This window comes from Pseudoliparis swirei, chromosome 20 (genome assembly GCF_029220125.1).
Source record: "Pseudoliparis swirei isolate HS2019 ecotype Mariana Trench chromosome 20, NWPU_hadal_v1, whole genome shotgun sequence".
Taxonomy (NCBI): domain Eukaryota; kingdom Metazoa; phylum Chordata; class Actinopteri; order Perciformes; family Liparidae; genus Pseudoliparis; species Pseudoliparis swirei.
In genome coordinates this window covers 21,084,878-21,109,910 of record NC_079407.1, presented here as the reverse complement: position 1 = coordinate 21,109,910, position 25,033 = coordinate 21,084,878, and the positions used below count along the sequence as shown (strand labels likewise).

At 42.3% G+C, this 25,033-nt stretch overlaps 2 protein-coding genes, 2 long non-coding RNA genes and 3 other non-coding genes across 14 annotated transcripts; 6 read left to right on the top strand and 1 right to left on the bottom strand.

Moving 5' to 3' along the window:
- Positions 1-1,352: 1,352 nt before the first annotated feature.
- Positions 1,353-2,677, top strand: LOC130211301 (lymphocyte antigen 75-like). The gene is made up of 3 exons (XM_056442041.1): positions 1,353-1,578; positions 1,827-1,930; positions 2,198-2,677. The coding sequence occupies exons 1-3, from the start codon at positions 1,353-1,355 to the stop codon at positions 2,312-2,314; spliced, it is 447 nt and encodes a 148-aa protein (XP_056298016.1). The 3' UTR covers positions 2,315-2,677.
- A 3,126-nt stretch (positions 2,678-5,803) lies between these two features.
- Positions 5,804-11,282, top strand: LOC130210875 (uncharacterized). Of its 2 annotated transcripts, XR_008834867.1 has the most exons (3): positions 5,804-5,884; positions 9,228-10,595; positions 11,088-11,282. It is a non-coding gene; the product is annotated as an uncharacterized LOC130210875 (long non-coding RNA). The 2 variants fall into 2 exon arrangements; XR_008834868.1 differs by lacking the exon at positions 11,088-11,282 and having other exon boundaries at positions 9,228-10,915.
- Positions 6,893-7,083, top strand: LOC130211413 (U2 spliceosomal RNA). The gene has a single exon (XR_008835049.1). It is a non-coding gene; the product is annotated as a U2 spliceosomal RNA (small nuclear RNA).
- On the top strand, positions 8,080-8,243 carry LOC130211397 (U1 spliceosomal RNA). Its single transcript, XR_008835033.1, has one exon. It is a non-coding gene; the product is annotated as a U1 spliceosomal RNA (small nuclear RNA).
- Positions 11,283-13,800: 2,518 nt separating the features above from the next.
- On the top strand, positions 13,801-18,271 carry LOC130211169 (uncharacterized). 7 transcript variants are annotated; one of them, XM_056441850.1, is made up of 9 exons: positions 13,801-14,297; positions 14,386-14,595; positions 14,801-14,940; positions 15,056-15,174; positions 15,398-16,335; positions 16,663-16,960; positions 17,154-17,713; positions 17,789-17,851; positions 17,927-18,271. In XM_056441850.1, exons 3-5 carry the CDS (start codon positions 14,802-14,804, stop codon positions 16,163-16,165), a joined length of 1,026 nt encoding a protein of 341 aa, XP_056297825.1. In that variant the 5' UTR covers positions 13,801-14,297; positions 14,386-14,595; position 14,801; the 3' UTR covers positions 16,166-16,335; positions 16,663-16,960; positions 17,154-17,713; positions 17,789-17,851; positions 17,927-18,271. The 7 variants fall into 7 exon arrangements, with proteins under 7 accessions (XP_056297825.1, XP_056297823.1, XP_056297824.1 ...); XM_056441848.1 differs by having other exon boundaries at positions 16,627-16,960; XM_056441849.1 differs by having other exon boundaries at positions 15,398-16,960; positions 17,154-17,391; positions 17,638-17,713.
- Positions 18,272-21,345: 3,074 nt separating this feature from the next.
- On the bottom strand, positions 21,346-22,415 carry LOC130211254 (uncharacterized). Its single transcript, XR_008834976.1, has 4 exons — positions 22,332-22,415; positions 22,109-22,213; positions 21,785-21,857; positions 21,346-21,665 (listed from the first exon to the last, which is right to left on the bottom strand). It is a non-coding gene; the product is annotated as an uncharacterized LOC130211254 (long non-coding RNA).
- A 1,529-nt stretch (positions 22,416-23,944) lies between these two features.
- On the top strand, positions 23,945-24,135 carry LOC130211412 (U2 spliceosomal RNA). Its single transcript, XR_008835048.1, has one exon. It is a non-coding gene; the product is annotated as a U2 spliceosomal RNA (small nuclear RNA).
- Positions 24,136-25,033: the final 898 nt, after the last annotated feature.

Genomic DNA, 25,033 nt, shown 5'->3' with positions numbered 1-25,033 from the left:
CAAACAGAGTCACCGACTGACACAGAGGGACAGAGAGTAGACGAAGATGGACACACTTCTTCTGAGCGTTGTCGTGTCAGGCAAGACTTTAATATATTTCTATTCTTTTACCATCTTCTACATTAATATAATACTGTTTCAGAATGTGTTCCTGTGACATTCCTCTCACTTCCACTTCTTTGTTTGTCCTTTTTACTTTAATGTAAAATGATCATTTGCATTAGTGTGCTAAGTTATTGATATTAAATGTAATCAATAAGATGTGTGTCCACCAGGACTGTGTGCCGTCTCATCAGCTGCTGTCCAGTACTACCATGTTGTTCATGAGCTGAAGACCATGACTGAAGCCCAGCGTCACTGCAGAGAGAACCACATCGACCTGGCCACCATACGAGACCTGGAGGACCTGAAGACCCTGAAGAGAACGATCCACTCAGTGAGTTTTATTACGGCAGTGACAGGTGGTCTGAACTATTACGTTCACACAGTGGTGGAAAATATGCAGATGAACTGGACCTCAGTGTTTACTTGTACTTTACTTGAGTACTTTAGCTCAATGCTTATTTATCTTACATTTCAGAGGGACATTTATTTGATAGTTAGTTTACATATCAATAGATTAAATAGAAAATATATGATTTAATGCAACATTCTGCTGATCTGTACTATATATTTACAGCATTAATATCTCATAAATTAAACATCATCCATGTAAATATATAGTAGAGTCATGTTGCCTTTGTTAGCGCTGTTAGCATCATTAGAGAAAGTCTCTTTCTTTATATCGCAATTAAATATTGCTTTCAGCGAGCCTGGATCGGACTGTATCATGACGTGGACAACTGGAGGTGGTCACTGTCAAACACAAGTTTCTACAAACCCGGGGAGACGGAGTTCAGACGATGGCAAACTGGAGAACCGGACAACAAAAACAATGCCCAACACTGCTCAGCGATGATATTAAATGGGCGATGGATCGACGCCAAATGTGAGAAGCCCCTTATGTCAATGTGCTTCGATGTCAGAGGTGAGAATATTACAGTTACTACGAGAAACTTTCCATCTGTGTTGTTCTGGCGCCCCCTGTGGACTGAAGTGGTCGTGTATCGGAGCGCCAGGGTCATATTCACACCGCTCCGTGTTGATTCCACCTTCATGCTGAGATTAATGAGGCGACAATAAACTGGTCTGCATCATGTGGTCTGTTATGGTTCCTCTACTCAGCACTTCGCTCTGGTCTACTTTCAGGGCCCAATCAGACTTATGTCCTCATCAGCACCTGGATGACATGGAGCTACTGCAGAGAACACCACACAGACCTGGCCAGTGTGAGGAACCTGGAGGAGAACCAGATGGTACTAAATCAGGCTGACCCTGGAGCGTACGTCTGGATTGGCCTTTTCAGAGATCCATGGAAGTGGTCTGATGGAAGTGACCACTCATTTAGGAACTGGAATCCGGTGGAGCCTCGTGAACCTGATGGCTCCTCTGAGACTTGTGTGGCAGCAGACTTCAGTGCCGATGGACAATGGGAGACCCTGGACTGTAACGAAAAGTCAGCATTCATCTGCTACAGTGGTGAGCTGTCCATCACTCAGTCTCTAAAGGTGGACTTGGGGTTAGAGTGCTGGCCTGAGTGATGCCATAATGCTAATGCTAAGTGTATGCTAAGCTAAGTTAAGGTGTTCTTGCATCAGCCATATGTAAACATTTAGCTGATGGAAAATTACCATATTTTTACCCAATCATTCTAAGCTTTAAACATTCAAGGATGTTGATTATTATCAAACAAATGTTGTGAATGATGAAAGTTGTTTGTTTTTTAGACGTTGCTTCTGTTTCAAAGCGAGTGGTCAAAGTGAGGCTGGTGAAAACCAGCTCCTCTCTGGATCTGAATGACCCTGTGGTGGTGGAGGACCTCTTGAAGAAGGTACATCTTCCTCTCATTAACAACATGTGATACATGAGATGAAGTGGATGACTCAGGACTATGTAGAGGTGCTATGTGCAGAGCAAACATGGACACGTCATTATTGAAGCTAGACTTGTGTCCAAAAACATGGAAACAACAAAGATGCTCTAGTGGAAACCAGAGTTCTTCTAGAGTAGAGCTTTCACATGAGGACAGAGAGAGAAAGGATGCAGGATGTAAGGAAACATCAGTCTAGTGAAGAGTTCTTCTTTCTTTATGTTTCAGCTCAAACAGAGGCTGAAGGACCAGGGGCTGAACGAGGACATCAAACTGAGCTGGAAGAAGCAGTCGGATGGAAAAGTCTTCCACAAGGAAGAGAAAAAGAGAAGAGATGAGCTGTAATGTTCTTTCAATCCACTCTGGTCAGAGGCTTACTTTCTCCTCCTCTTCCTCCTTTCTTCTTCATCAAGGGTAGAAAGAACCAAAGTACCCAAGTACAGACCCTTTTCTGGGAAGCACCCTGTTTCCATCTCATAGTACTTTAAACTTTGACTCCACAACATTGATCTGGCAGCTTCAGTTAATACACTCTCAAAGAAATAAGGGTTCCAAACCGGTTCTTCCTGAAGGTCTGAGGTTCTACTACTTGCATGTTAATGAGTAATAAATCGAATTACGTGCTGTTTATTATATTATAGCTATCTAAAAGAGTTTATGCTGCATAAGTGCTTTTACTTTTCATAATGAAGAACATTCTTCAGTAGTTTTGACATCCAGAATCCTGACTGTAGGTTATATATTATTAATGATGTGTTTTTTCATTGTTATGATGCTTCTTTTGCTTCAATAAAACATTGTAATGATCATGACCACAGTTCTTTATGTACTTCAGCTCAAATAGAGTCTAGACTGGAACACATGAAGTGTCAAACACAAACCTCAAGAACAGCTTCAATGCAGCTTGGCTGTTTTTATTCCAGTCAAATATGATTTTATTATGTTTTCAAGCAGCACACTGAGCAAACTCTTCATTACTAAACAGACTGACCACCTGAACTCAAAGGAACTGAGCAACATTTCTCTGGTCTCTGTTTGTCATTGCTTTGTTCATCAAGAACAAGACCACACTCGTGGTGAAAGCAGGTCTACCAAAGACCAGAGATCAGGGTTCAGGTCCTCGGTCCGTCTGTGGTCTGCTTTAGGAAACAGAAAGCCCGGTCGGCCCGTTCAGTACTCCTTCCATGTTGAGGCGTCCGTGTTTTCCTGAGCACATGCACTGGAACAGAATTTTAGTCAATAAAAGCACATACAAATAATTAAACTTTAGAATTAAAAAACTTCTGTCCCTGGCAGGATGGAAACTAAACATACAATATAAATGTATATTGTACACTGATTAAACCGTTTCTGTAGTAAGCTGTAGTACAGTAAGTACTTTTAAAAGTACTTGCATGTGTTAGGTGTGTGTGATGGGACAACTTTACGTCCAGAACCATATTCAAATGAATATTTTGATTTACAAATGTTCTAGTTTCACTCCTGTATCTTTGAATTTGCCTCCAACTAATTTACATGAAGTCAACTGAGGATGAGTTGGTGTTTGTGTTGCGTTTCACAGTCGATTCAACAGCACACATTCAAATAAACTGAGCAAACAAAGATTGAATCACATTAAAACACAGCAGGTGTTTTGTATAAGTTATAATTATATTTGACAACATTGATATTTTCTTGTACCACCCCCCATGAAAGGATCATCCAGTTCTCATTCATAATCGCATACGATGACATGGTGCCGGATGAGAAGGTGATCTTCCTTGCAATGTTGCTATGTGGTCTGAGCGGAAAGCCTGTCCAAAGGTACCCTGCAAAAGTGTGTTGATGGCACTCTCCTGCTCTTTGTCCTCGTGCAGCAAGCAGTCAGTCAGGTAGTGAGAAGACACAATGATCCCGTTCCAGCCGTCCGAATCACTGGACTCTCCCAAGGGAGCCGGCTTGGTTTCCTGACGCAAGAACTGAGTGATGGTTCTTTGGTCATAGTGTCCTGCCTCCCCATCCATGACGTTTTGGCAGCTGAGGAGGTGGGCCAGGTGAGCACGTTTAAATTTCAGGTGCATCCGCCTGAGCTCGTCAATGACAGATTTACATATTGTCTTCTTGTAGGTCAGGTTGGCTGGCAAGAGGTTTGTGTACCTCTTTGGTAACTTCTCAAGCCACAGTGGGTTGTCAGGGTGCCATTTCTTTCTGCAGAGCTTGCAGCACAGCCTGGATGACAGCAGGTAGTCCAGTGAGACCAGCAACCACACGAGGTCTACCAACACCTGCAGAGTCAACTTGAGGCCGGGCACAACCTCCCATACATGGCAGAGTGTCGTTGTTCCTCATTCTCCCCATGAGGTTATCATTTTCTTGCTTCCATATAAAAAAGGGATGGAGCTGAAAGTACTTTGAGGAAGGAAGATCGGAGATGCTGTCGATCAATTCCGACTGGGGAGGGAAACGCCACAATGACACCATCTTCATGCGGTTCTGCACAGGAATGGATCCTGACCAGAGACCCATAGAGTCCCGCTCCGCCTTCATCCAGATCCTCTGCAGCTGTGAACAGTTCCACTGGCGGGCATCATGGTCGTAGCCAGGAAGCTGTGGAGGAGGACAGGTGGGGACAGCTATTGGCCTGGGTAATGGCTCACCTGGTCAGACGAGAATAAAGACATAGTAAAGGAGAAATTAGTATGATTTTGGGTGTGACTTTATTTCATCTTTTGAAAATGTACACAACCAAATAAAATCAAAACACTAAAATACTGACTTTGCTCTCTGTGAAGTTGGCAGTTGACCGGGCTCTGCAGACATCTGAGGAGAAATCAGGAGCGCCTCTGACACTATAGAGAACATTGAACATGTTATTATTATTATTGACAACAAGATTAAGCAAGAATGTAACATGACATCTACACTGAAGTTTGTAAAAACTCAGCGAGCTGTACACTGGAGTGCTGCCTACTTTTGCTCCAAAAACAGTGCACCTGTATCTAGTTTACATCCATGAAGTTTTTAATGAATAAACAACTGCTTTGATGTACACTACATATGTATATGTTTAAGATGAAAATACAGGTAAAGTACGACACACCAGGAATTGTCGCCTCTGTTTACGGATGACGTGCTGCTTCTGGCATCAGACACATGAGCTCCTGGGGAACGGGCACTGGTCTCTTTACAGATGGAGATGCAGGGGCTGCAAGGAGAGAAGCATCGCACAACAATAATCAACTCATGTTTAATAACTAAGAGGAGCACAGTGGAATTAGGACAGATAATGTTTCAATGAATGTACACAATGTTGATGCATTTACCATCTACTGGTGAACCCTGAGCCTTGGCTGCTGCTGCCAGTGTAGCAGATGGTACTGTAACAGAACAACCTTTGTTTGTTATTCATATTTTGAGAGTACACAAAAACTACTGTTAGTAAAGGCAGAAAGTATCTTTACTTCACCTGCTTTTTTCAGCCAAATCATAGTCACTGGGAATAGTCACTGGTTTGGTTTTATCCTAGAGTCAAAGTGCAGCTTACAAGAGCAGCACATTGAGAAAAGAGGGAATTATACGCAGTATTTATGGCATTGGACACAATAACTTGTGGTTCTTCAACCTGTTGTGCTCCCTCGGTACGTCGTGTATGCTGTTTACTCATGGAGACGAAGGTGATCTGGTTTTTCATTTGTTGTATGAAAACAAAAATACATTCATGTAGCATTTGTTTTTATAACATTTTCTATATGAATAGATTATTATAATGTAACAATAATTATTATTATAATTGTTCAAATATAATATCACTACATCCAGATAGCTATAACGCAGGTCCAGATGACGTCATTTTGCACACGGTCAAGCACAGACGAGACATCGCTGCTGTTTGAGCAGGAACACCTCATCAATTATCATTTATGAAGACAACCTGCAGTAAGTTCACTTTGACTAAATACCTCGACATATTATATGGAAACAATAGAGCGTACTTTATTAAGACAACAACTGGAGGCAAGTAGTGTTCGGCTCTTTGTCGTGTTTCACCGCAGCACCTGTGTGTTGCTAGAGCTAGCTAACGGTTAGCTAAGTTAATGATAGCTGCGAGCTAGCCCGTCTCAACACAATGTCTTGTTTTTATAATACATTTTTATTTCGCAGAGTAAAAACTAAGTCGTGTCAATACCTGTATTCGTCGGGCTGTCATGCTCGCTTCAGTTTAACTTTGGTGTATATTTTCAGCCCTATAAAGGCTGGTTAACGGTACTTCACGAGACTCCATCTTTTATCACAGTATTATAACACGAGGTCATCCGGTAATACATCTTATTCTGCTATTTCAGCGGTTTACAACTGAATTCAGGACTATAAATGACGTGTAGAATTTACTAGGACGGAAACGTGACACATGTGGACGATGGCCTCTTCTTCATTATGGTCTCCTTATGTTTATATTCTGTTTTGGATGATGTTGGGTTTTCTTCTGTAACTGAGAGGCTGAAGACGGTGAAATGTGCCGTGAGCTCTGCTCTCCACCAGAGACAGAGACAGAGCTCCAGTTGTTGTCCTTCAGGGAGATTTTAAGCGTAGTTACATCACTTTTTCTCAACCTCACAACTTAATGACACGACATCTAAGAAAGGACTTACTTTTATAAACATCATATGAATCTCAGCGTGTCTGCAAGTCGGCAATTAAATGTATCGTGTTTCTACTTCCTATTGGACGCCAGCGGACCACGTGTCCGGAAATAAACAGGAAGACATCTGCGAACACAAGTATATAGTTGATGTCGCAAACGAAACAAGACCACTGGTACATTATTACTATTGTACATTGTTCCTGTTTCATATGGCGACCCAAAGAGTTGCAGTTAAGTTCCCGACCCATCAGTGAGATTGACTGTGTGTAGCATTGGGTCCTCCTCTGCTGCTGTGTCGTGTTATCGCTTCTCGGCCTTTTGGCTAAGATCAAGTGTAGTATCTGTTCTTATCAGTTTAATATCTGATACGTCCCCTACCCGGGGACCATATATTAAATTGATTTTTGGAATAGGGAGATGGAATAGGGGCTTGCTCCGTCCACTCCACGCATCGACCTGGTATTGCAGTACCTCCAGGAACGGTGCACCCCCCAAAGGTGTCTAAAATAATATCTTTAAAACTACCATGAGCTCCTTCAGAGTTACATTACCTCGTCTTATGTACAGGTTGTGTCTCTGTGGTGTTCAGATGTTCTATCTCTTTAAGTATGTGATGTAAGTTGCTGTTATAGACGTTTAACTGGTGAGTCATAGTGTCTAATGTAATACATTGCTGCACTTCTCTACACATTTGAGCACACATGGAAAACATTACTTTATTTACTCACATCTATTGTTAAACTTCATAATACTCGTTTCCCAAGAGGGAACAATCTGACAGCTCTTGTGTGTGGTCTTAGATCAAAAGTTAAGTAATATAAGACATATCATTGTTATTATTTAGCTGTTAGCCAAACACAGAAACATACACTGTATATAACCAGTTGTCAATTCATCAAGTCTTGCTAAACCTAAAGCAGTCTAATACAACAGACCTGCAATAAATCCTTCCTTCATGATCCTGTTCAGTCTATTGTAGAACTGTATTCTTTATATTTGCTGAACAACCAGCGTTGTTCATACTCCAGACCAGTAGATGTCAGTAGCGCACCAGCAGTGAACAAAGAAACAGGAAGTGGTTGTAATGTGAGCGAAGCAGAGAAAATGTGATTTTATTCTTTCCTCTGAATTTAAAATGTGGATCAAACTAATTTTAACAGAGGTTTTATTTAGCTTTGTCTCGTCTGAACTCACTGCTTAACTGTTACATATTTGTTGGAGATAAATAGATACAGCTGGCGATTTTAGGTTGGCTTTTAATATGTAAATACAGCATTGCATGATGGGAAATATGACCACAATGTCTCAAGTAAATAATCGTTGTCAACCTTGTACACATAACTTTCCTCCATATTAAATTCCTGTAGGTTATCAGACCTCTTATAGTCTGTATTATTAGTAATATATATATATATATATATATGTTCAGCCCCATCAGTCAACACGGTTTGTCTGTGAAAGACTCCCCGACCTCGGACGTGTACAACTCATACTTACCTGGCAGGGGAGATACCATGATCAAGAAGGTGGTTCACCCAGGGCGAGGCTTGGCCATTGCACTCCGGCTGAGCTGACCTCTGCGAATTTCTCAAATGCAGAAATCTCGACTGCATAATTTGTGGTAGTGGGGGACTGCGTTCGCGCTCTCCCCTGATAAAGTGTTCAATATTAATTCAACAGTCATCTTCTCTAAAGCAGTAAAGATTGGCTCAACAGTGATGAACACTGTTCTCTTTGCTGTTAATTTAATTAGTCAAAAGATAGTATTCTGACAGCTGTGAAGTAGGTAGCAATTATAATATGAAATGGGACTAAATAAAATCTTAGTGCAGATATTTGTGAGCCTTCAAGTTGTATCTGTATTAGTAGCTGCAATGAGCCTGATTTCAACTACAACTCTTTAAAACAGGGTTGCAGGCTGGATACGTTATGTCTGCGTACTTTATACTTTTGTAATATGTGAATTTTTCAATAACGGTCTTTCTGCATTTCCCCCTGCGCCCCACCTGTAATACCACTGCGCCCCAGGAGAGGAGTGCGCCTCACAGTTTGAGAACTGCTCTAGAGCCACTCGATGAAATGTACATGTATAGTCAAATTCGGTCTCAGTTTGAATATCTCCGGCGCAGCCTGGATTATTTGCAAGATGCAAGACACATTTCGAAGGAAATTAGATGATAAAAAAAATAAAATAGACAATGGTGAAATACATGTTAGAGAAGCTTGTGACTGTAAAGGTCCAATTCAATCCCTAGGTGGATGAATTGAAAGAGCAGTACCCACCTTGAGCAAGGCACTTAACCTGCAGTGGTTGGCAGATCAGACTGGTCGTACTCGTCAGCATTGCTCTAAGTTAAATGATAGGCAATCTAATCAGGGCGGAGTTACCAGAGAAGTTAAAAAATAATTGTTTTGTTCATTTTCAATCGGCTCAGGCACCGAAATGTGCGTTGCGTTTCGTTCCGGGTGGCACCGGTCGTATAGGAATCGGTCCCATATTGACACCGGATTTCGGTACCTAACCCTACCTTATGTATTTCATAAACGCAAATAACAATCTGCACAGTTTTTAAAGCTTAACATACTTGTTGTTCTAATGATAAACACAAACACACTGACTCCGTTTGTTTTCTTCAGTTCAAAAAGAATGCATACCGCTGGCAATCCTGAGCGCTGACATCCTGTGCCAAGCCAAGTCTGATCGCCACGCTGGAGCAAATAGAACCGGTGGATGAACCCCGATCCCCGCGGCGCTGCCGGCCCCTGTCCCGGCGGGCTTCAGCTTCCCATCCCCCCGCCCCGGCCGACCCCAAAGCCCCCTCGTCCTGAGCCCGGTCCCCCAGAGCCCCCTCCTCTGCCCAAGCTCTCATGGGGGGGAGGGGGAGTAGGTTAGGCCGGATGGAGCCCCAGCCTAAATCGGGTGGTGGGGATATGTGGCAGCTGTCTCCAATTTGGCCTCGGCAGCTGCTCTGGCTCATTGGCAATCAGTCAGCAGCCGACTCCGCCCTCATAAAAGCTCTGTTGAGAGTGGAGGGCAGGAAGAAAGTGAGCAGAGGCGCAGGGTTGCGGTCTGCTTTGTGTTGTATGAAACAAATAAAGTATGTCATCGAACGGAACCTCGTTGTTCGTGGCTGATCCTTGGTGCTTTGGGGGGACAGCAGGAGTCCTGTTACAATTCCGCTTTGGGGTATCTGTTTGCGCACCCTGTTTAATTCTGTATTAATTTGTATCCATCCAACCTTTCTGTGAACCAGGCATGAGGCAAGATTTCCAGGAAGTCTTTATGACTACACATCCTAAAAAGCAGGTCCTGATGTTCAGCTCCACTCTGAGTCAGCAGATGCGACCACTCTGCCAGACATTCATGCAGGATGTAAGTGTTCGTCAGGATTTCACAGAACGCAGTATTTTATCAGCAAGCAGCACGTTTGAATATGACACGTCTTCCCACTCCCCGAACTCGATTACCCGCGGTTCTGTCCCGCCGACTCACAAATTACATGTTTACGTCAGCGCGCGCCGCTTTTCTTTTTGCACATTTTTAAGAAGTGGCCGGTCTTCTCTCGCCGTGTGGACGGTCAAGAATCAGGGCGGCCGACGTCTCGGCTCCAGAATCCCAGGCTTGTTCTTCTGGTGCTAAATGCCTCAGTTTCTCGGCGGAGGCATGGTATGAGTCCAGTTGTGTAAACAACGCGAGCTAAAATGGCAAAAACGTAAATGTGACGCCCACCAATGTGTTTGCACATGTGTGTAATGTGTTTTGTGTTAATTGACAAATAATATGTTTCATAGTGAACATAATTGTTTAAGAAGTGAGCTGCTTTCAATTTGTATAGACTGTACATATCACCCTGCTGCCAGCAGGGGGCAGGGTGACGCTCTATTTTGCGACAGTGGAGCGATTTACGACCACAACGTCGCGAGTGACGTGTCCTCATTCTGCAGAGTGATGCGCGATGACCAGACGTAAATGTGCGTGGTGTCATTTGTGTGTCCTGTTTACAGGTGGGTGAAGAAAGAATGATAAGTAAATAAGTTTGTTTGGATGAAGTTACTGTTTTAGCAGCTAAACAGCTCGGAGATGGATGTCTAAATGTATGCATATACGTTTGTGTGTGAATGACTAGTTTTGATTGGCCGGTGTGCTGCGCTAGCTAAACTGGCGCCACACACCATCATGCCCGTCAAGACTATTGTTGGCTCAATAAACATGTAATGTGTAATATTGTTATTTTTAGGAATATTGTTGAAATGTGATTTACAATATGGTTTGCACTTATGAATATGAAAATAAATGGGAATTTCTGCGGAGTGATGCGCGATGACCAGACGTGAATGTGCGTGGTGTGCCCCATTGCATCATATACAGACACAAATGCATTAAGTTGAAGAGGTGCATCTGAATCAGCCTTTTCTTCTGTCTACCCTCAAGGTGTCTGTATTAGTCATGTGCCACTTGACAAAGAGTAAGAGCTAAATCGGACTTTTATATTGCAGAAGACTAAGAGCCACAAACAACCCCACCTGGAAACATGGAGATCCCCAGCAAAAGCTCTGACTTAAGCGACTTGATAAAACCACAGCTCCTCCGCGCCATCGTCGACAGTGGCTTTGAGCAGCCTTCTGAAGGCGAGGGGCATTTTAGTCATGAGCTTGTTTTTTAAATGCCATTCCCTTTATTATATTAAAGTTACATAAACCGCCCATATGGAGGGATGGGTATCGTTTGATTCCCCCCCCCCACATACCGGTGCTAAACTGGTACTTTTAAAACGATACCGGTGCTTAAACGGTGCCAGAACCGATACTTAAAAATAAAGAGCACAAAACGACGATTGACAATGATGTCGTTCAAAGATCTTCGGTCATGTTCCTGTAAAAGCCGCTCACATGGAGCACTGACAAAACGGATATCAGACCCTTGCGTTAGTAGTTAGGGCTAGCTCGTCTGAGCTAGCTTAAACATGGTTATTGTAAATAACCCTTAAAAGGTTTATTGTTTTGTGTTGATTGCCTTCTTTTGTATCTGCTTCATTGGTTTTGATGTATGCTTTTTTATATTGTATTTTAATAATTTTGTATATGTTTTATCTACTTCCTCAGAGAGCTAAATCAGACTTTTATTTTGAAATGTTAAAAGGAAGCACACCTTTATTTTATGTTAAGTCAAACTTGATGGTACGGCTAAAGGTGTTACGGACGGATGCGCATTTTATTTAAAGTTGTAATAGTTTTAATGGTCCCGATGAGGCTAATGCTCTAACGGTGGTGACAAGGAGGTATTTATTCAAGATTTTTGGTAAAAGCCGTTCACATGGAGCACTGACAAAAACGCATATCAACTCAGCCGACACTCGGATCTCCGTGGTCAACTCAGCCGACACTTGCATTTCTGTGCACCTATAGACTGATGTTGACGGTACACTCATTCGATCGGGAGCGCGAGGTTTTGATAAAGTTAGCGGAAGGATTTACATGACACAACATCCGGTTTTTCAAAGTTAGCGGAACGAACCACGTGAAAGATCCGTTTTTCTAAATAAGATGTCGACAAATCACACACTAGCATATAAAAGTAAACAATGAACTGATTTTGTATCTTTATAAATATATAGAAAGATCGTTTCTGAGATTTAGCTTGAATTATGCTAACATTAAAACATTTTTACTGTTCTAAGGAAGAGTTTATAAAAATAAAAGTCAGACTATGTGTTCAAGACATATCTGACTTCCCATAGCCTGGAAATCAATCATATTTACTGTTGCAATTAGGAGATTTTTCAAATTAAATGTTTAAAGAAATCGGTAATTTATTTAGTGTTTGAGGTGCTTTATATATGTATTTCCTCATAGTCCCAGGCAATGACTGATGCAGCTGTGTTTAAGACATTCCTGACTTCCTTTATCCTGGAAATCAAACATATAAACTGTCTCAATTAGAGATCTTTCAAATTTAAAGTGCTACATTTTTACGAGAAATCGGTAATTTATTTAATGTTTGAGGTGCTTTATATATCTTTTTCCTCATAGTCCCAGAAGCTTTTTTTCCGACACAAAAAGGTAACCTGTTTTACATTACCATTGAAATATGTATTAATATCTGATTACCATTAGACACCAAATCTTTTTTTTCCTTTTTTTTCAAAATCAGAAGATCAGTTCAAAAGGGCCAGCCCCCCCCCCCCCAGTCAGATGACCACACCACCGAATGCCCAGTGCCCTGCCAGCAAGATGACCAGACCACATCTCCAGAAGTAAATATTACAATGGTCAATAATGAGATAACTGTATGCAGAATACTGTATAACACAATGTTTGTTCAAATAATGTTGCTTTAAAGTAATACAAAAGAACTTGTAGTTTTCCAAGCAGTAAGTGGTAACAGTCTGTTAAGCTATGTTCATTTTTGTTCCCGTTCATGCTCCTCCTACTATCAAACCTTTTTTTCCCAAGGTGATGTTTTGACTTGTCAAAGCAGCAATTTGACGAAAACTTGTCACCAATACTGCTTTTATTGAATTGTGTTTTGCAGTTGGTATCAACAACGCCAGAAAATGGCTCTGCAACATCCTCATCAGCAGATGAAAGCGAAAATGAGGACGAATATTTAACTCATGAATTGCCTAAGCAGCCCTGTTTTTATTCATTACTGAAAATGAGTGGAAAAAAACTCAGGAAGACCCAATTGAGACGGCGTTTTCAAACACTGAACTGGACACATTTAATAGCAAGGGAAATACGCAGTGTCCATCCCTATTGCAGCTTTGCATTTAAGCATCACACAGTCCAAACAATTGGGTCCACTCGGCATCCGCCATTGCTTAATTGTTTCGGCTATTGCCTTTTTGATGACTGCCCGGTAGAAGTTGAGGTTAAAGTTCTTGATGAATCTTCCCTCAAGGCTTTTGTGACCTTTAATGGAGACGGAGTGTGGCACCACAGTGAAGAACTCAAAAGACGGCCTGTGCGTGCTGGTGAAAGGGATGACATGGCGGATGCCTCACCAACAAACTGCCTCGAAGCCTCCATCTTGAACAACTGGATAAGCTGGAAGACAGTGTCGTGGCATCGGGATGGAGAGACGAGGTCCCAACAACCGGTGTTATAAAACGGTCATGTAATAGTAGGGAAAAAACGACCGCACAAAATGATATAAGTTTGCAAGTGATGCTGGAGGAAGAGCAAGGCTGTGAGGATGCTGTGATACAAAAGATAATCGGGCAACCTAAAGGCGTTATGCTTTGGTCCGACAGGACTTTAAATTTGTTTCATGAGCGATGCAAGAACGACATTGTATATTTGGACGCGACGGGCAGCATTGTTCACAGAGCAAAGGGACAAACTGCACCATTTTATGTTTACGAAATGGTCGTGAGAAATCCATCAAAAGGATCCTCTCCTGTCCCTGTAGCCACATATATCACCTGTGACCACACCACTTCATCTGTGTCATATTTCCTGGGAGCTTTGTGACAGATCTGACAAGAATCCACGGACGACGAGTGAAGAAAAGGCCAGGAATGTTAGTATGTGATGGCTCCATCGTTCTTCTCCAATCACTGTCGTACAACTTCTGTGAAGTCAGCCTTCAGGAGCTGATCAGCAAATATTACAACATTGTGACTGGAAAAGGACTTGATAGGGCTAACAATTCTGCATCTGCCTGAGTCACGTGATGAAGAATGCCAAAGATTTATGTCGAAAACAGTGAGTGATTGCTGTTCATACTTATCATTTCTGATCTTTTAACATGTGAAATCTTTGTAATACTAATTTCACAACCTTTTTCTTTCAGTGCCCCCAGACATTACCACCTGGCCATGCACGTCTTGGGTATAATGACACAGGCAACAACCCTTAATGACTTGGACGAACTTGTCATCAGTGCAGCGGTGGTTTTTTCCAGTTCACACAGTGAGAGTAATGTTGAAAAACATTTCCAAAATTTACAAAAGCAGGACATTGTGACATTGATGACACAATCATTGTGGAGCAAGACTTTGTGGTATGTAATATAATATTTTTTTATAGCGCTACTATTTTATCCTAACTTGGATTTACATATAGTAAAAAAGGAAGCTTTTGGCAGGACTGTATTCACCTGCATATTTATTGCCAAAATCCAAGACAACCATTCTTCAGTGGTGACAGGGTTTGCGTTTGTTTCCAAGATGTAAGAAATAAAACTAAACTTAAATTATTTTTGCTAGAATGATGTGGGACCAACACCATTTCAACACTATTTTGATGACATCATTCAGAGGCAAGAGCTTGGGACGCCGGACACTTGACCTTAACAACGTCAAGCACTTGGTCCTCAGTGAATGCGACAGAGTGTTGGAGCAGCTAAGTGAGTTTTTGTTAAATGGGTCTTCATTCTCATTGATTCCGCTTTGGGGTATCTGTTTGCGCACCCTGTTTAATTCTGTATTAATTTGTATCCATCCAACCTTTCTGTGAACCAGGCATGAGGCAAGATTTCCAGGAAGTCTTTATGACTGTGCATCCTAAAAAGCAGGTCCTGATGTTCAGCTCCACTCTGAGTCAGCAGATGCGACCACTCTGCCGGACATTCATGCAGGATGTAAGTGTTCGTCAGGATTTCACAGAACGCAGTATTTTATCAGCAAGCAGCACGTTTGAATATGACACGTCTTCCCACTCCCCGAGCTCGATTACCCGCGATTCTGCCCCGCCGACTCACAAATTACATGTTTACGTCAGCGCGCGCCGCTTTTCTTTTTGCACATGTTTAAGAAGTGTCCGGTCTTCTCTCCCCGTGTGGACGGTATTTTGCCCCTTTTCAGCAGGAGGATGCCTGCAGTCCAAACCCCCTTCCTGGCTTCGAACGGTTGGAAAAGTTCTGCTCTGCTCTGGTGGAAATTAGCCTGACAGAGGACAAGCTGACTCTTTCCAGTGAGCAGAGGAACACGGTCCTCGCAGCCTGGAATGCAGTGGAGGAGCATGACAAGCAGCCGCAGCAGTTCAACCAGCTGTACAGAACTCACTGGGGCAACACCCGGTACTGCCGCACAAAGAGGGACGATCTTGTTGACGCTGCTGTGGTCCAGAGGCTGAAGATGGCCAAGCGCTACGCACCGGCTCAACAGGACATCAGCGCTCAGCACAACAGGCTGATGTACACGCTGGTCAAACTGCTGTGGTTGCGCTCGCCTCACGGATCTCGCAGCAGTCCTGAGAAGAGCACCATCTTGAAGGCGCACGAGAGAGTCCAACACCGGATTCTGGTAGAGGATCCGATCCTGTGCAAAGCAGGCATTCCTCTGCCAAAGATCAATGTCAAAACTGTACGGGACTTCATCCGCCATCAAGAGCGCCTCCTGAACCTGCATGCCACCAAGCAGTCCTCTATGGTCACAAAAACGGCCTCAATTTCATCTGCTGACCTCCCTCCAGCACCACACCAGCCGGCAGTCCTCCCTCCACCCCTCCACCCTCTGATGGAGTATGTGCCCACACCCAGCACTGCGGGGACTAAAGTGCTGAAAGGGAAGGACGGACATAATCAGACCATTGTCCCGGCCTCCACCACCACTTGTTCTACTATCCCTTAGGAAAACCCTGCCACCTGCACCGTCACCAGACCTGTGCCCTCCCTCTCTGCATCCTCAGCAACCGCTGAGATGGCTGGCCCCTCCACACAGCCCATACTGCCTTGCTTACCTGCTCCATCAGTCCTTCCAACTCTACCCAACTCTAGTTCCATATTTCTGATATCTTACTGGTAAGATTGCATGCACACTTGAATGTTTTTGCCATGAAAGTAACATAAAACAAGCTGAAAAGTCCATAACATATCAGTGGAATCAGTCTATCTCGTCAGCCCAGGAGTTATTATTATGATATATGAGTTATAACATAATAATAACTCTCTCCCAGAGATCTCTATTCTGAGGAGCTGTAATCAGGGCAATATTGTGGCCTATTGTACTCTGACGTTCATTGTTATATTAATAATTAATTATTATAACATAACAATACCTCATCTAACAATAATAACACTATTTTGTTGTAGTGGTGTTTCTCGACAAGTGTCTTTGAGTTACTTTAGAAAATGGCGAACCCCATCATACGGATCGTCAACCCAGATGCTCCTGGACATCGTCAGCAGGCCGTCATCATCGCCACCAAAGAGGCCCGGGACTACAGTGAGAAAAGAAAGGTCTTCCCCAACAGGAGCTGCTCCACCCGACCTCGGCCCTGGCCCACGCTGAGAAGCTCCTTCGAGCAGAAGGCGTCCCCGCTCCATCGCGTCAGCTGTGCCTGGGAGAGCTGGTGGTTCCATTCAGCCAGTATGGAAATGCTCCGTTCCACTGGCTCGTGGCCAACGATGTGGGCTACATGAAGTAGTAAGCATGTTATATTATCTTTATTATATTAATACCATCATCATGCATTTTAAGTACAATTTATCTGGCATGCTTAAAATAAATTATCTGTATATATGTTTCCACAAAACTATCATCAGTGTTTATTATTAATCTTCACACATTATCTGTGATATTAATGATACAAGTACTAAGTTGATGTATATGATTCCAGCATGCTGGACAAGCACAGACTGGAGACAACAAACCCACAGACAAAGGGAAAGGTGGGGAACCAGTGGGTGAAGGACTTCCTCACTGAGGATGCAGAGAGCTTCCCACAAGTCTCCAGTCTGCTTGAGGCCCACATCGACAGTTGTATCTATGGCCAGAGAGGGTTTGAGCATCACACCTTTCAGGAGATGTGGGAGCTCTACAGCCAGTACCTCGCCCAGGAGGACCGGCCAGAGCAGGTCAGTGCTGAGCAGAGGGAGCTCACTCAGAAGGCCCACAGTTCTGTGAGGAGGTGGCTGCACACACCAGTGACCCACATCACCAGCGTGCAGATGAAGTGGTTCAGGAGGTTCATCAAGGAGAAGGACCAAGAGAGGGTTGATTTATTTATTATTTAAAGTGTTTTGGGGCTATTTCTTAATTACAAAATTGCTACGTCATAACATGTTGATAGTTACTTTACATTTGTTGTCCATTAATCACAGGTTAGCACCAGGTGTGATGTGTCATCATGGCCAAATGATGAGGCTGAACTGGTTGCTGCAAGCCAGGCTGTGGAAGGTAAGAGAGATACACAAGTAATAGACCCCAAACTTTTACTAGAAAATACAATAACACTAAACAATATTTTCTTAGACTTGTTCAACTCTGAAGAGGCTGCACGTCTGGGAAAGAAGTTTAACAACAGATGTAATCAATGTGAGTAAATAAATGAATGAATGTTTAAACTCCACTGTTTCTGTTGCTGGACCTCCTCTGACCTTCTCACTGTAGGATGGACGTCCTGGAGCCGCGTCAGACTGAGGACCAATCGGGGCTGTCCAACGAACGAAAGAAAAAGCACAGGGCAAGTCTGCTCTTATTTATGCTGATTTCTACTTGTGTGATCCAGAACAACTTCCAGAATCCAGACCGATGAGAAAAGCCTTAAATAAACCGTGAAGGAAGGTCCCCCTCTGACACTAAAGAGGAGTATCTACTTCCTCCTGCAGGGACGGAAATATTGCCGATGTCTTCCAGCAAATGTGTGAATGGACTCATGCCGTGTAGTTTGTATGCCAATGTTCAAGATAAGCACTCCTCACTACCGTTACATCGTAATAAAGTCAATAAACACACGATGAGCTGAACTGTCCTGATCTTGGAGTGTAAGAGGTTAATGAAGCGTGAAAGTTTAAGATTTGGATAAAAAGCATTGATAAAAGTGTAACGTACACAATAACTGTGATCATTCAGTCCACTATCGGGGACATTCTTATCATTATTGTGCTGAGATACATGTGGAAGTTTTGGGAAGGATCCAAACATCAACCATATAAACTCCTTTTGCTGTAAAGTATTCTCTTTGTAGGGTCGTTGTCCTGTGAGAACCACGCATCTCAAAGTCTACTCGTCATGAGCAACACTGTTCTATTTCCTAATGGGCTCCGCTATGGGTTTACCCTGCGAGGCAATGCCGGGCACCCTGAAAAAGATCTTTTTTACTCAACGCCCCATTTGCTGTTTTGTCCCACCTGTACAAACCGTCGCGATTGTCTGAATTGGACAACGGCAACCGCCCAGGATGTGCCGTTGCTCTGGACGACCTCGGCATTCGCCGTCAATAGCGACCAGAACACATGTTGCCACTCTGTTGGGGAGCATCAGCCTCAAATAGCCTCGTCAGTGGCAACAGAGCAGCAGAAGCCGCTGCCTACAAGGAAGAGACCCAGCCAAAGACCACAGGTGTGTTGTCCTAATGATGGAGCATCAGCATCCCTATCAGTCTGCTAATAAGGCAACCAGTACGGTGCTGACTTCAAGGGTCGGCCTACAAAACTCATCCCTGCATAACTATACTGAAGCATATTAGAGGGCTCTGCATGCACTCTTAATAATAATAAGACTTCGAATTGAGATAGCACTTTTCTAGACACTCAAAGATGCTTTACATAATGTGTACACAAACAAGACAACTAAATAAAGACAAGGAGCAAACTAAACAAACATAACATTACTCTCTTTGTACTGGAGATACATCCCAGTTACTACTTTTCAAATTAGCATGAGACATTTTACAGCTGACCCAGAGGCTGTTAGAAATTATTTTTAATTTTAGAAGTAGGAGAGTGTTCGCAATACATAAAGGATGCATAACAATTATGCAGTTCATGACAATCATTAAACTTCATCACGTGGTTTTCAAGGACCGAAAGCCATGTCGTTAATTACCAATATCATAGCGTTGATGTTTTATTCTGAGACCCCCCCCGACAGTGCGCATGCGTCAGGCCGGGTCAGTAGTCGACGCATCATCGCACGTACTTTACGCACACTGGATGAACGGAGGCAGATCCCCCGTCGAGGATGATGCTGCACCGGCTCAGAAGGGCTTCCTCTCGGGGTTTATTTAGCAGGGCGCAGCGGCATGTTCCCCGGTACTGGTGTAAAATGCACTGGCCCAAACCGGGTGCGCTGGTCGGGCCTAGCTGATCTCGGATGCTCGGCCTCGCCTTTCCCGTTTTTATTCTAGTAGGCTACTTTATTTATTTGTGTCCAAAAACATGGAAACAACAAAGATGCTCTAGTGGAAACCAGAGTTCTTCTAGAGTAGAGCTTTCACATGAGGACAGAGAGAGAAAGGATGCAGGATGTAAGGAAACATCAGTCTAGTGAAGAGTTCTTCTTTCTTTATGTTTCAGCTCAAACAGAGGCTGAAGGACCAGGGGCTGAACGAGGACATCAAACTGAGCTGGAAGAAGCAGTCGGATGGAAAAGTCTTCCACAAGGAAGAGAAGAAGAGAAGAGATGAGCTGTAATGTTCTTTCAATCCACTCTGGTCAGAGGCTTACTTTCTCCTCCTCTTCCTCCTTTCTTCTTCATCAATGGTAGAAAGAACCAAAGTGCCCAAGTACAGACCCTTTTCTGGGAAGTACCCTGTTTCCATCTCATGGTACTTTAAACTTTGACTCCACAACATTGATCTGGCAGCTTCAGTTAATACACTCTAAAAGAAATAAGGGTTCCAAACCGGATCTTCCTGAATGTCTGAGGTTCTACTACTTGCATGTTAATGAGTAATAAATCGAATTACGTGCTGTTTATTATATTATAGCTATCTAAAAGAGTTTATGCTGCATAAGTGCTTTTACTTTTCATAATGAAGAACATTCTTCAGTAGTTTTGACATCCAGAATCCTGAATGTAGGTTATATATTATTAATGATGTGTTTTTTCATTGTTATGATGCTTCTTTTGCTTCAATAAAACATTGTAATGATCATGACCACAGTTCTTTATGTACTTCAGCTCAAATAGAGTCTAGACTTGGAACACATAAAGTGTCAAACACAAACCTCAAGAACAGCTTCAATGCAGCTTGGCTGTTTTTATTCCAGTCAAATATGATTTTATTATGTTTTCAAGCAGCACACTGAGCAAACTCTTCATTACTAAACAGACTGACCATCTGAACTCAAAGGAACTGAGCAACATTTCTCTGGTCTCTGTCTGTCATTGCTTTGTTCATCAAGAACAAGACCACACTCGTGGTGAAAGCAGGTCTACCAAAGACCAGAGATCAGGGTTCAGGTCCTCGGTCCGTCTGTGGTCTGCTTTAGGAAACAGAAAGCCCGGTCGGCCCGTTCAGTGCTCCTTCCATGTTGAGGCGTCCGTGTTTTCCTGAGCACATGCACTGGAACAGAATTTTAGTCAATAAAAGCACATACAAATAATTAAACTTTAGAATTAAAAAACTTCTGTCCCTGGCAGGATGGAAACTAAACATACAATATAAATGTATATTGTACACTGATTAAACCGTTTCTGTAGTAAGCTGTAGTACAGTAAGTACTTTTAAAAGTACTTGCATGTGTTAGGTGTGTGTGATGGGACAACTTTACGTACAGAACTATATTCAAATGAATATTTTGATTTACAAATGTTCTAGTTTCACTCCTGTATCTTTGAATCTGCCTCCAACTAATTTACATGAAGTCAACTGAGGATGAGTTGGTGTTTGTGTTGCATTTCACAGTCGATTCAACAGCACACATTCAAATAAACTGAGCAAACAAAGATTGAATCACATTAAAACACAGCAGGTGTTTTTTTATAATAGAAAATATAATTATATTTGACAACATTGATATTTTCTTGTACCACCCCCCATGAAAGGATCATCCAGTTCTCATTCATAATCGCATACGATGACATGGTGCCGGATGAGAAGGTGATCTTCCTTGCAATGTTGCTATGTGGTCTGAGCGGAAAGCCTGTCCAAAGGTGCCCTGCAAAAGTGTGTTGATGGCACTCTCCTGCTCTTTGTCCTCGTGCAGCAAGCAGTCAGTCAGGTAGTGAGAAGACACAATGATCCCGTTCCAGCCGTCCGAATCACTGGACTCTCCAAAGGGAGCCGCCTTCATCCAGATCCTCTGCTGCTGTGAACAGTTCCACTGGCGGACATCATGGTCGTAGCCAGGAAGCTGTGGAGGAGGACAGGTGGGGACAGCTATTGGCCTGGGTAATGGCTCACCTGGTCAGACGAGAATAAAGACATAGTAAAGGAGAAATTAGTATGATTTTGGGTGTGACTTTATTTCATCTTTTGAAAATGTACACAACCAAATAAAATCAAAACACTAAAATACTGACTTTGCTCTCTGTGGAGTTGGCAGTTGACCGGGCTCTGCAGACGTCTCAGGAGAAATCAGGAGCGCCTCTGACACTATAGAGAACATTGAACATGTTATTATTATTATTGACAACAAGATTAAGCAAGAATGTAACATGACATCTACACTGAAGTTTGTAAAAACTCAGCAAGCTGTACACTGGAGTGCTGCCTACTTTTGCTCCAAAAACAGTGCACCTGTATCTAGTTTACATCCATGAAGTTTTTAATGAATAAACAACTGCTTTGATGTACACTACATATGTATATGTTTAAGATGAAAATACAGGTAAAGTACGACACACCAGGAATTGTCGCCTCTGTTTACGGATGACGTGCTGCTTCTGGCATCAGACACATGAGCTCCTGGGGAACGGGCACTGGTCTCTTTACAGATGGAGATGCAGGGGCTGCAAGGAGAGAAGCATCGCACAACAATAATCAACTCATGTTTAATAACTAAGAGGAGCACAGTGGAATTAGGACAGATAATGTTTCAATGAATGTACACAATGTTGATGCATTTACCATCTACTGGTGAACCCTGAGCCTTGGCTGCTGCTGCCAGTGTAGCAGATGGTACTGTAACAGAACAACCTTTGTTTGTTATTCATATTTTGAGAGTACACAAAAACTACTGTTAGTAAAGGCAGAAAGTATCTTTACTTCACCTGCTTTTTTCAGCCAAATCATAGTCACTGGGAATAGTCACTGGTTTGGTTTTATCCTAGAGTCAAAGTGCAGCTTACAAGAGCAGCACATTGAGAAAAGAGGGAATTATACGCAGTATTTATGGCATTGGACACAATAACTTGTGGTTCTTCAACCTGTTGTGCTCCCTCGGTACGTCGTGTATGCTGTTTACTCATGGAGACGAAGGTGATCTGGTTTTTCATTTGTTGTATGAAAACAAAAATACATTCATGTAGCATTTGTTTTGATAACATTTTCTATATGAATAGATTATTATAATGTAACAATAATTATTATAATCATTGTTCAAATATAATATCACTACATCCAGATAACTATAACGCAGGTCCAGATGACGTCATTTTGCACACGGTCAAGCACAGACGAGACATCGCTGCTGTTTGAGCAGGAACACCTCATCAATTATCATTTATGAAGACAACCTGCAGTAAGTTCACTTTGACTAAATACCTCGACATATTATATGGAAACAATAGAGCGTACTTTATTAAGACAACAACTGGAGGCAAGTAGTGTTCGGCTCTTTGTCGTGTTTCACCGCAGCACCTGTGTGTTGCTAGAGCTAGCTAACGGTTAGCTAAGTTAATGATAGCTGCGAGCTAGCCCGTCTCAACACAATGTCTTGTTTTTATAATACATTTTTATTTCGCAGAGTGAAAACTAAGTCGTGTCAATACCTGTATTCATTGGGCTGTCATGCTCGCTTCAGTTTAACTTTGGTGTATATTTTCAGCCCCTATAAAGGCTGGTTAACGGTACTTCACGAGACTCCATCTTTTATCACAGTATTATAACACGAGGTCATCCGGTAATACATCTTATTCTGCTATTTCAGCGGTTTATAACTGAATTCAGGACTATAAATGAATTTACTAGGAAGGTAACGTGACACATGTGGACGATGGCCTCTTCTTCATTATGGTCTCCTTATGTTTATATTCTGTTTTGGATGATGTTGGGTTTTCTTCTGTAACTGAGAGGCTGAAGACGGTGAAATGTGCCGTGAGCTCTGCTCTCCACCAGAGACAGAGACAGAGCTCCAGTTGTTGTCCTTCAGGGAGATTTTAAGCGTAGTTACATCACTTTTTCTCAACCTCACAACTTAATGACACAACATCTAAGAAAGGACTTACTTTTATAAACATCATATGAATCTCAGCGTGTCTGCAAGTCGGCAATTAAATGTATCGTGTTTCTACTTCCTATTGGACGACAGCGGACCACGTGTCCGGAAATAAACAAGAAGACATCTGCGAACACAAGTATATAGTTGATGTCGCAAACGAAACCACTCCAGTGGTACATTATTACTATTGTACATTGTTCCTGTTTCATATGGTGATATAAAAATAGGAGTTAATTTCCCGACCCATCAGTGAGATTGACTGTGTGTTGCATTGGGTCCTCCTCTGCTGCTATGTCATGTTATCGCTTCTCGGCCTTTTGGCTAAGATCAAGTGTAGTATCTGTTCTTATCAGTTTAATATCTGATACGTCCCCTACCCGGGGACCATATATTAAATTGATTTTTGGAATAGGGAGATGGAATAGGGGCTTGCTCCGTCCACTCCACGCATCGACCTGGTATTGCAGTACCTCCAGGAACGGTGCACCCCCCAAAGGTGTCTAAAATAATATCTTTAAAACTACCATGAGCTCCTTCAGAGTTACATGACCTCGTCTTATGTACAGATTGTCTATCTCTTTAAGTATGTGATGTAAGTTGCTGTTATAGACGTTTAACTGGTGAGTCATAGTGTCTAATGTAATACATTGCTGCACTTCTCTACACATTTGAGCACACATGGAAAACATTACTTTATTTCCTCACATCTATTGTTAAACTTCATAATACTCGTTTCCCAAGAGGGAACAATCTGACAGCTCTTGTGTGTGGTCTTAGATCAAAAGTTAAGTAATATAAGACATATCATTGTTATTATTTATCTGTTAGCCAAACACAGAAACATACACTGTATATAACCAGTTGTCAATTCATCAAGTCTTGCTAAACCTAAACAGACCTGCAATAAATCCTTCCTTCATGATCCTGTTCAGTCTATTGTAGAACTGTATTCTTTATATTTGCTTAACAACCAGCGTTGTTCATCCTCCAGACCAGTAGATGGCAGTAGCGCACCAGCAGTGAACAAAGAAACAGGAAGTGGTTGTAATGTGAGCGAAGCAGAGAAAATGTGATTTTATTCTTTCCTCTGAATTTAAAATGTGGATCAAACTAATTTTAACAGCAGTTTTATTTTGCTTTGTCTCGTCTGAACTCACTGCTTAACTGTTTCATATTTGTTGGAGATAAATAGATACAGCTGGCGATTTTAGGTTGGCTTTTAATATGTAAATACAGCATTGCATGATGGGAAATATGACTACAATGTCTCAAGTAAATAATCGTTGTCAACCTTGTACACATAACTTTCCTCCATATTAAATTCCTGTAGGTTATCAGACCTCTTATAGTCTGTATTATTAGTAATATATATATATATATATATATATAT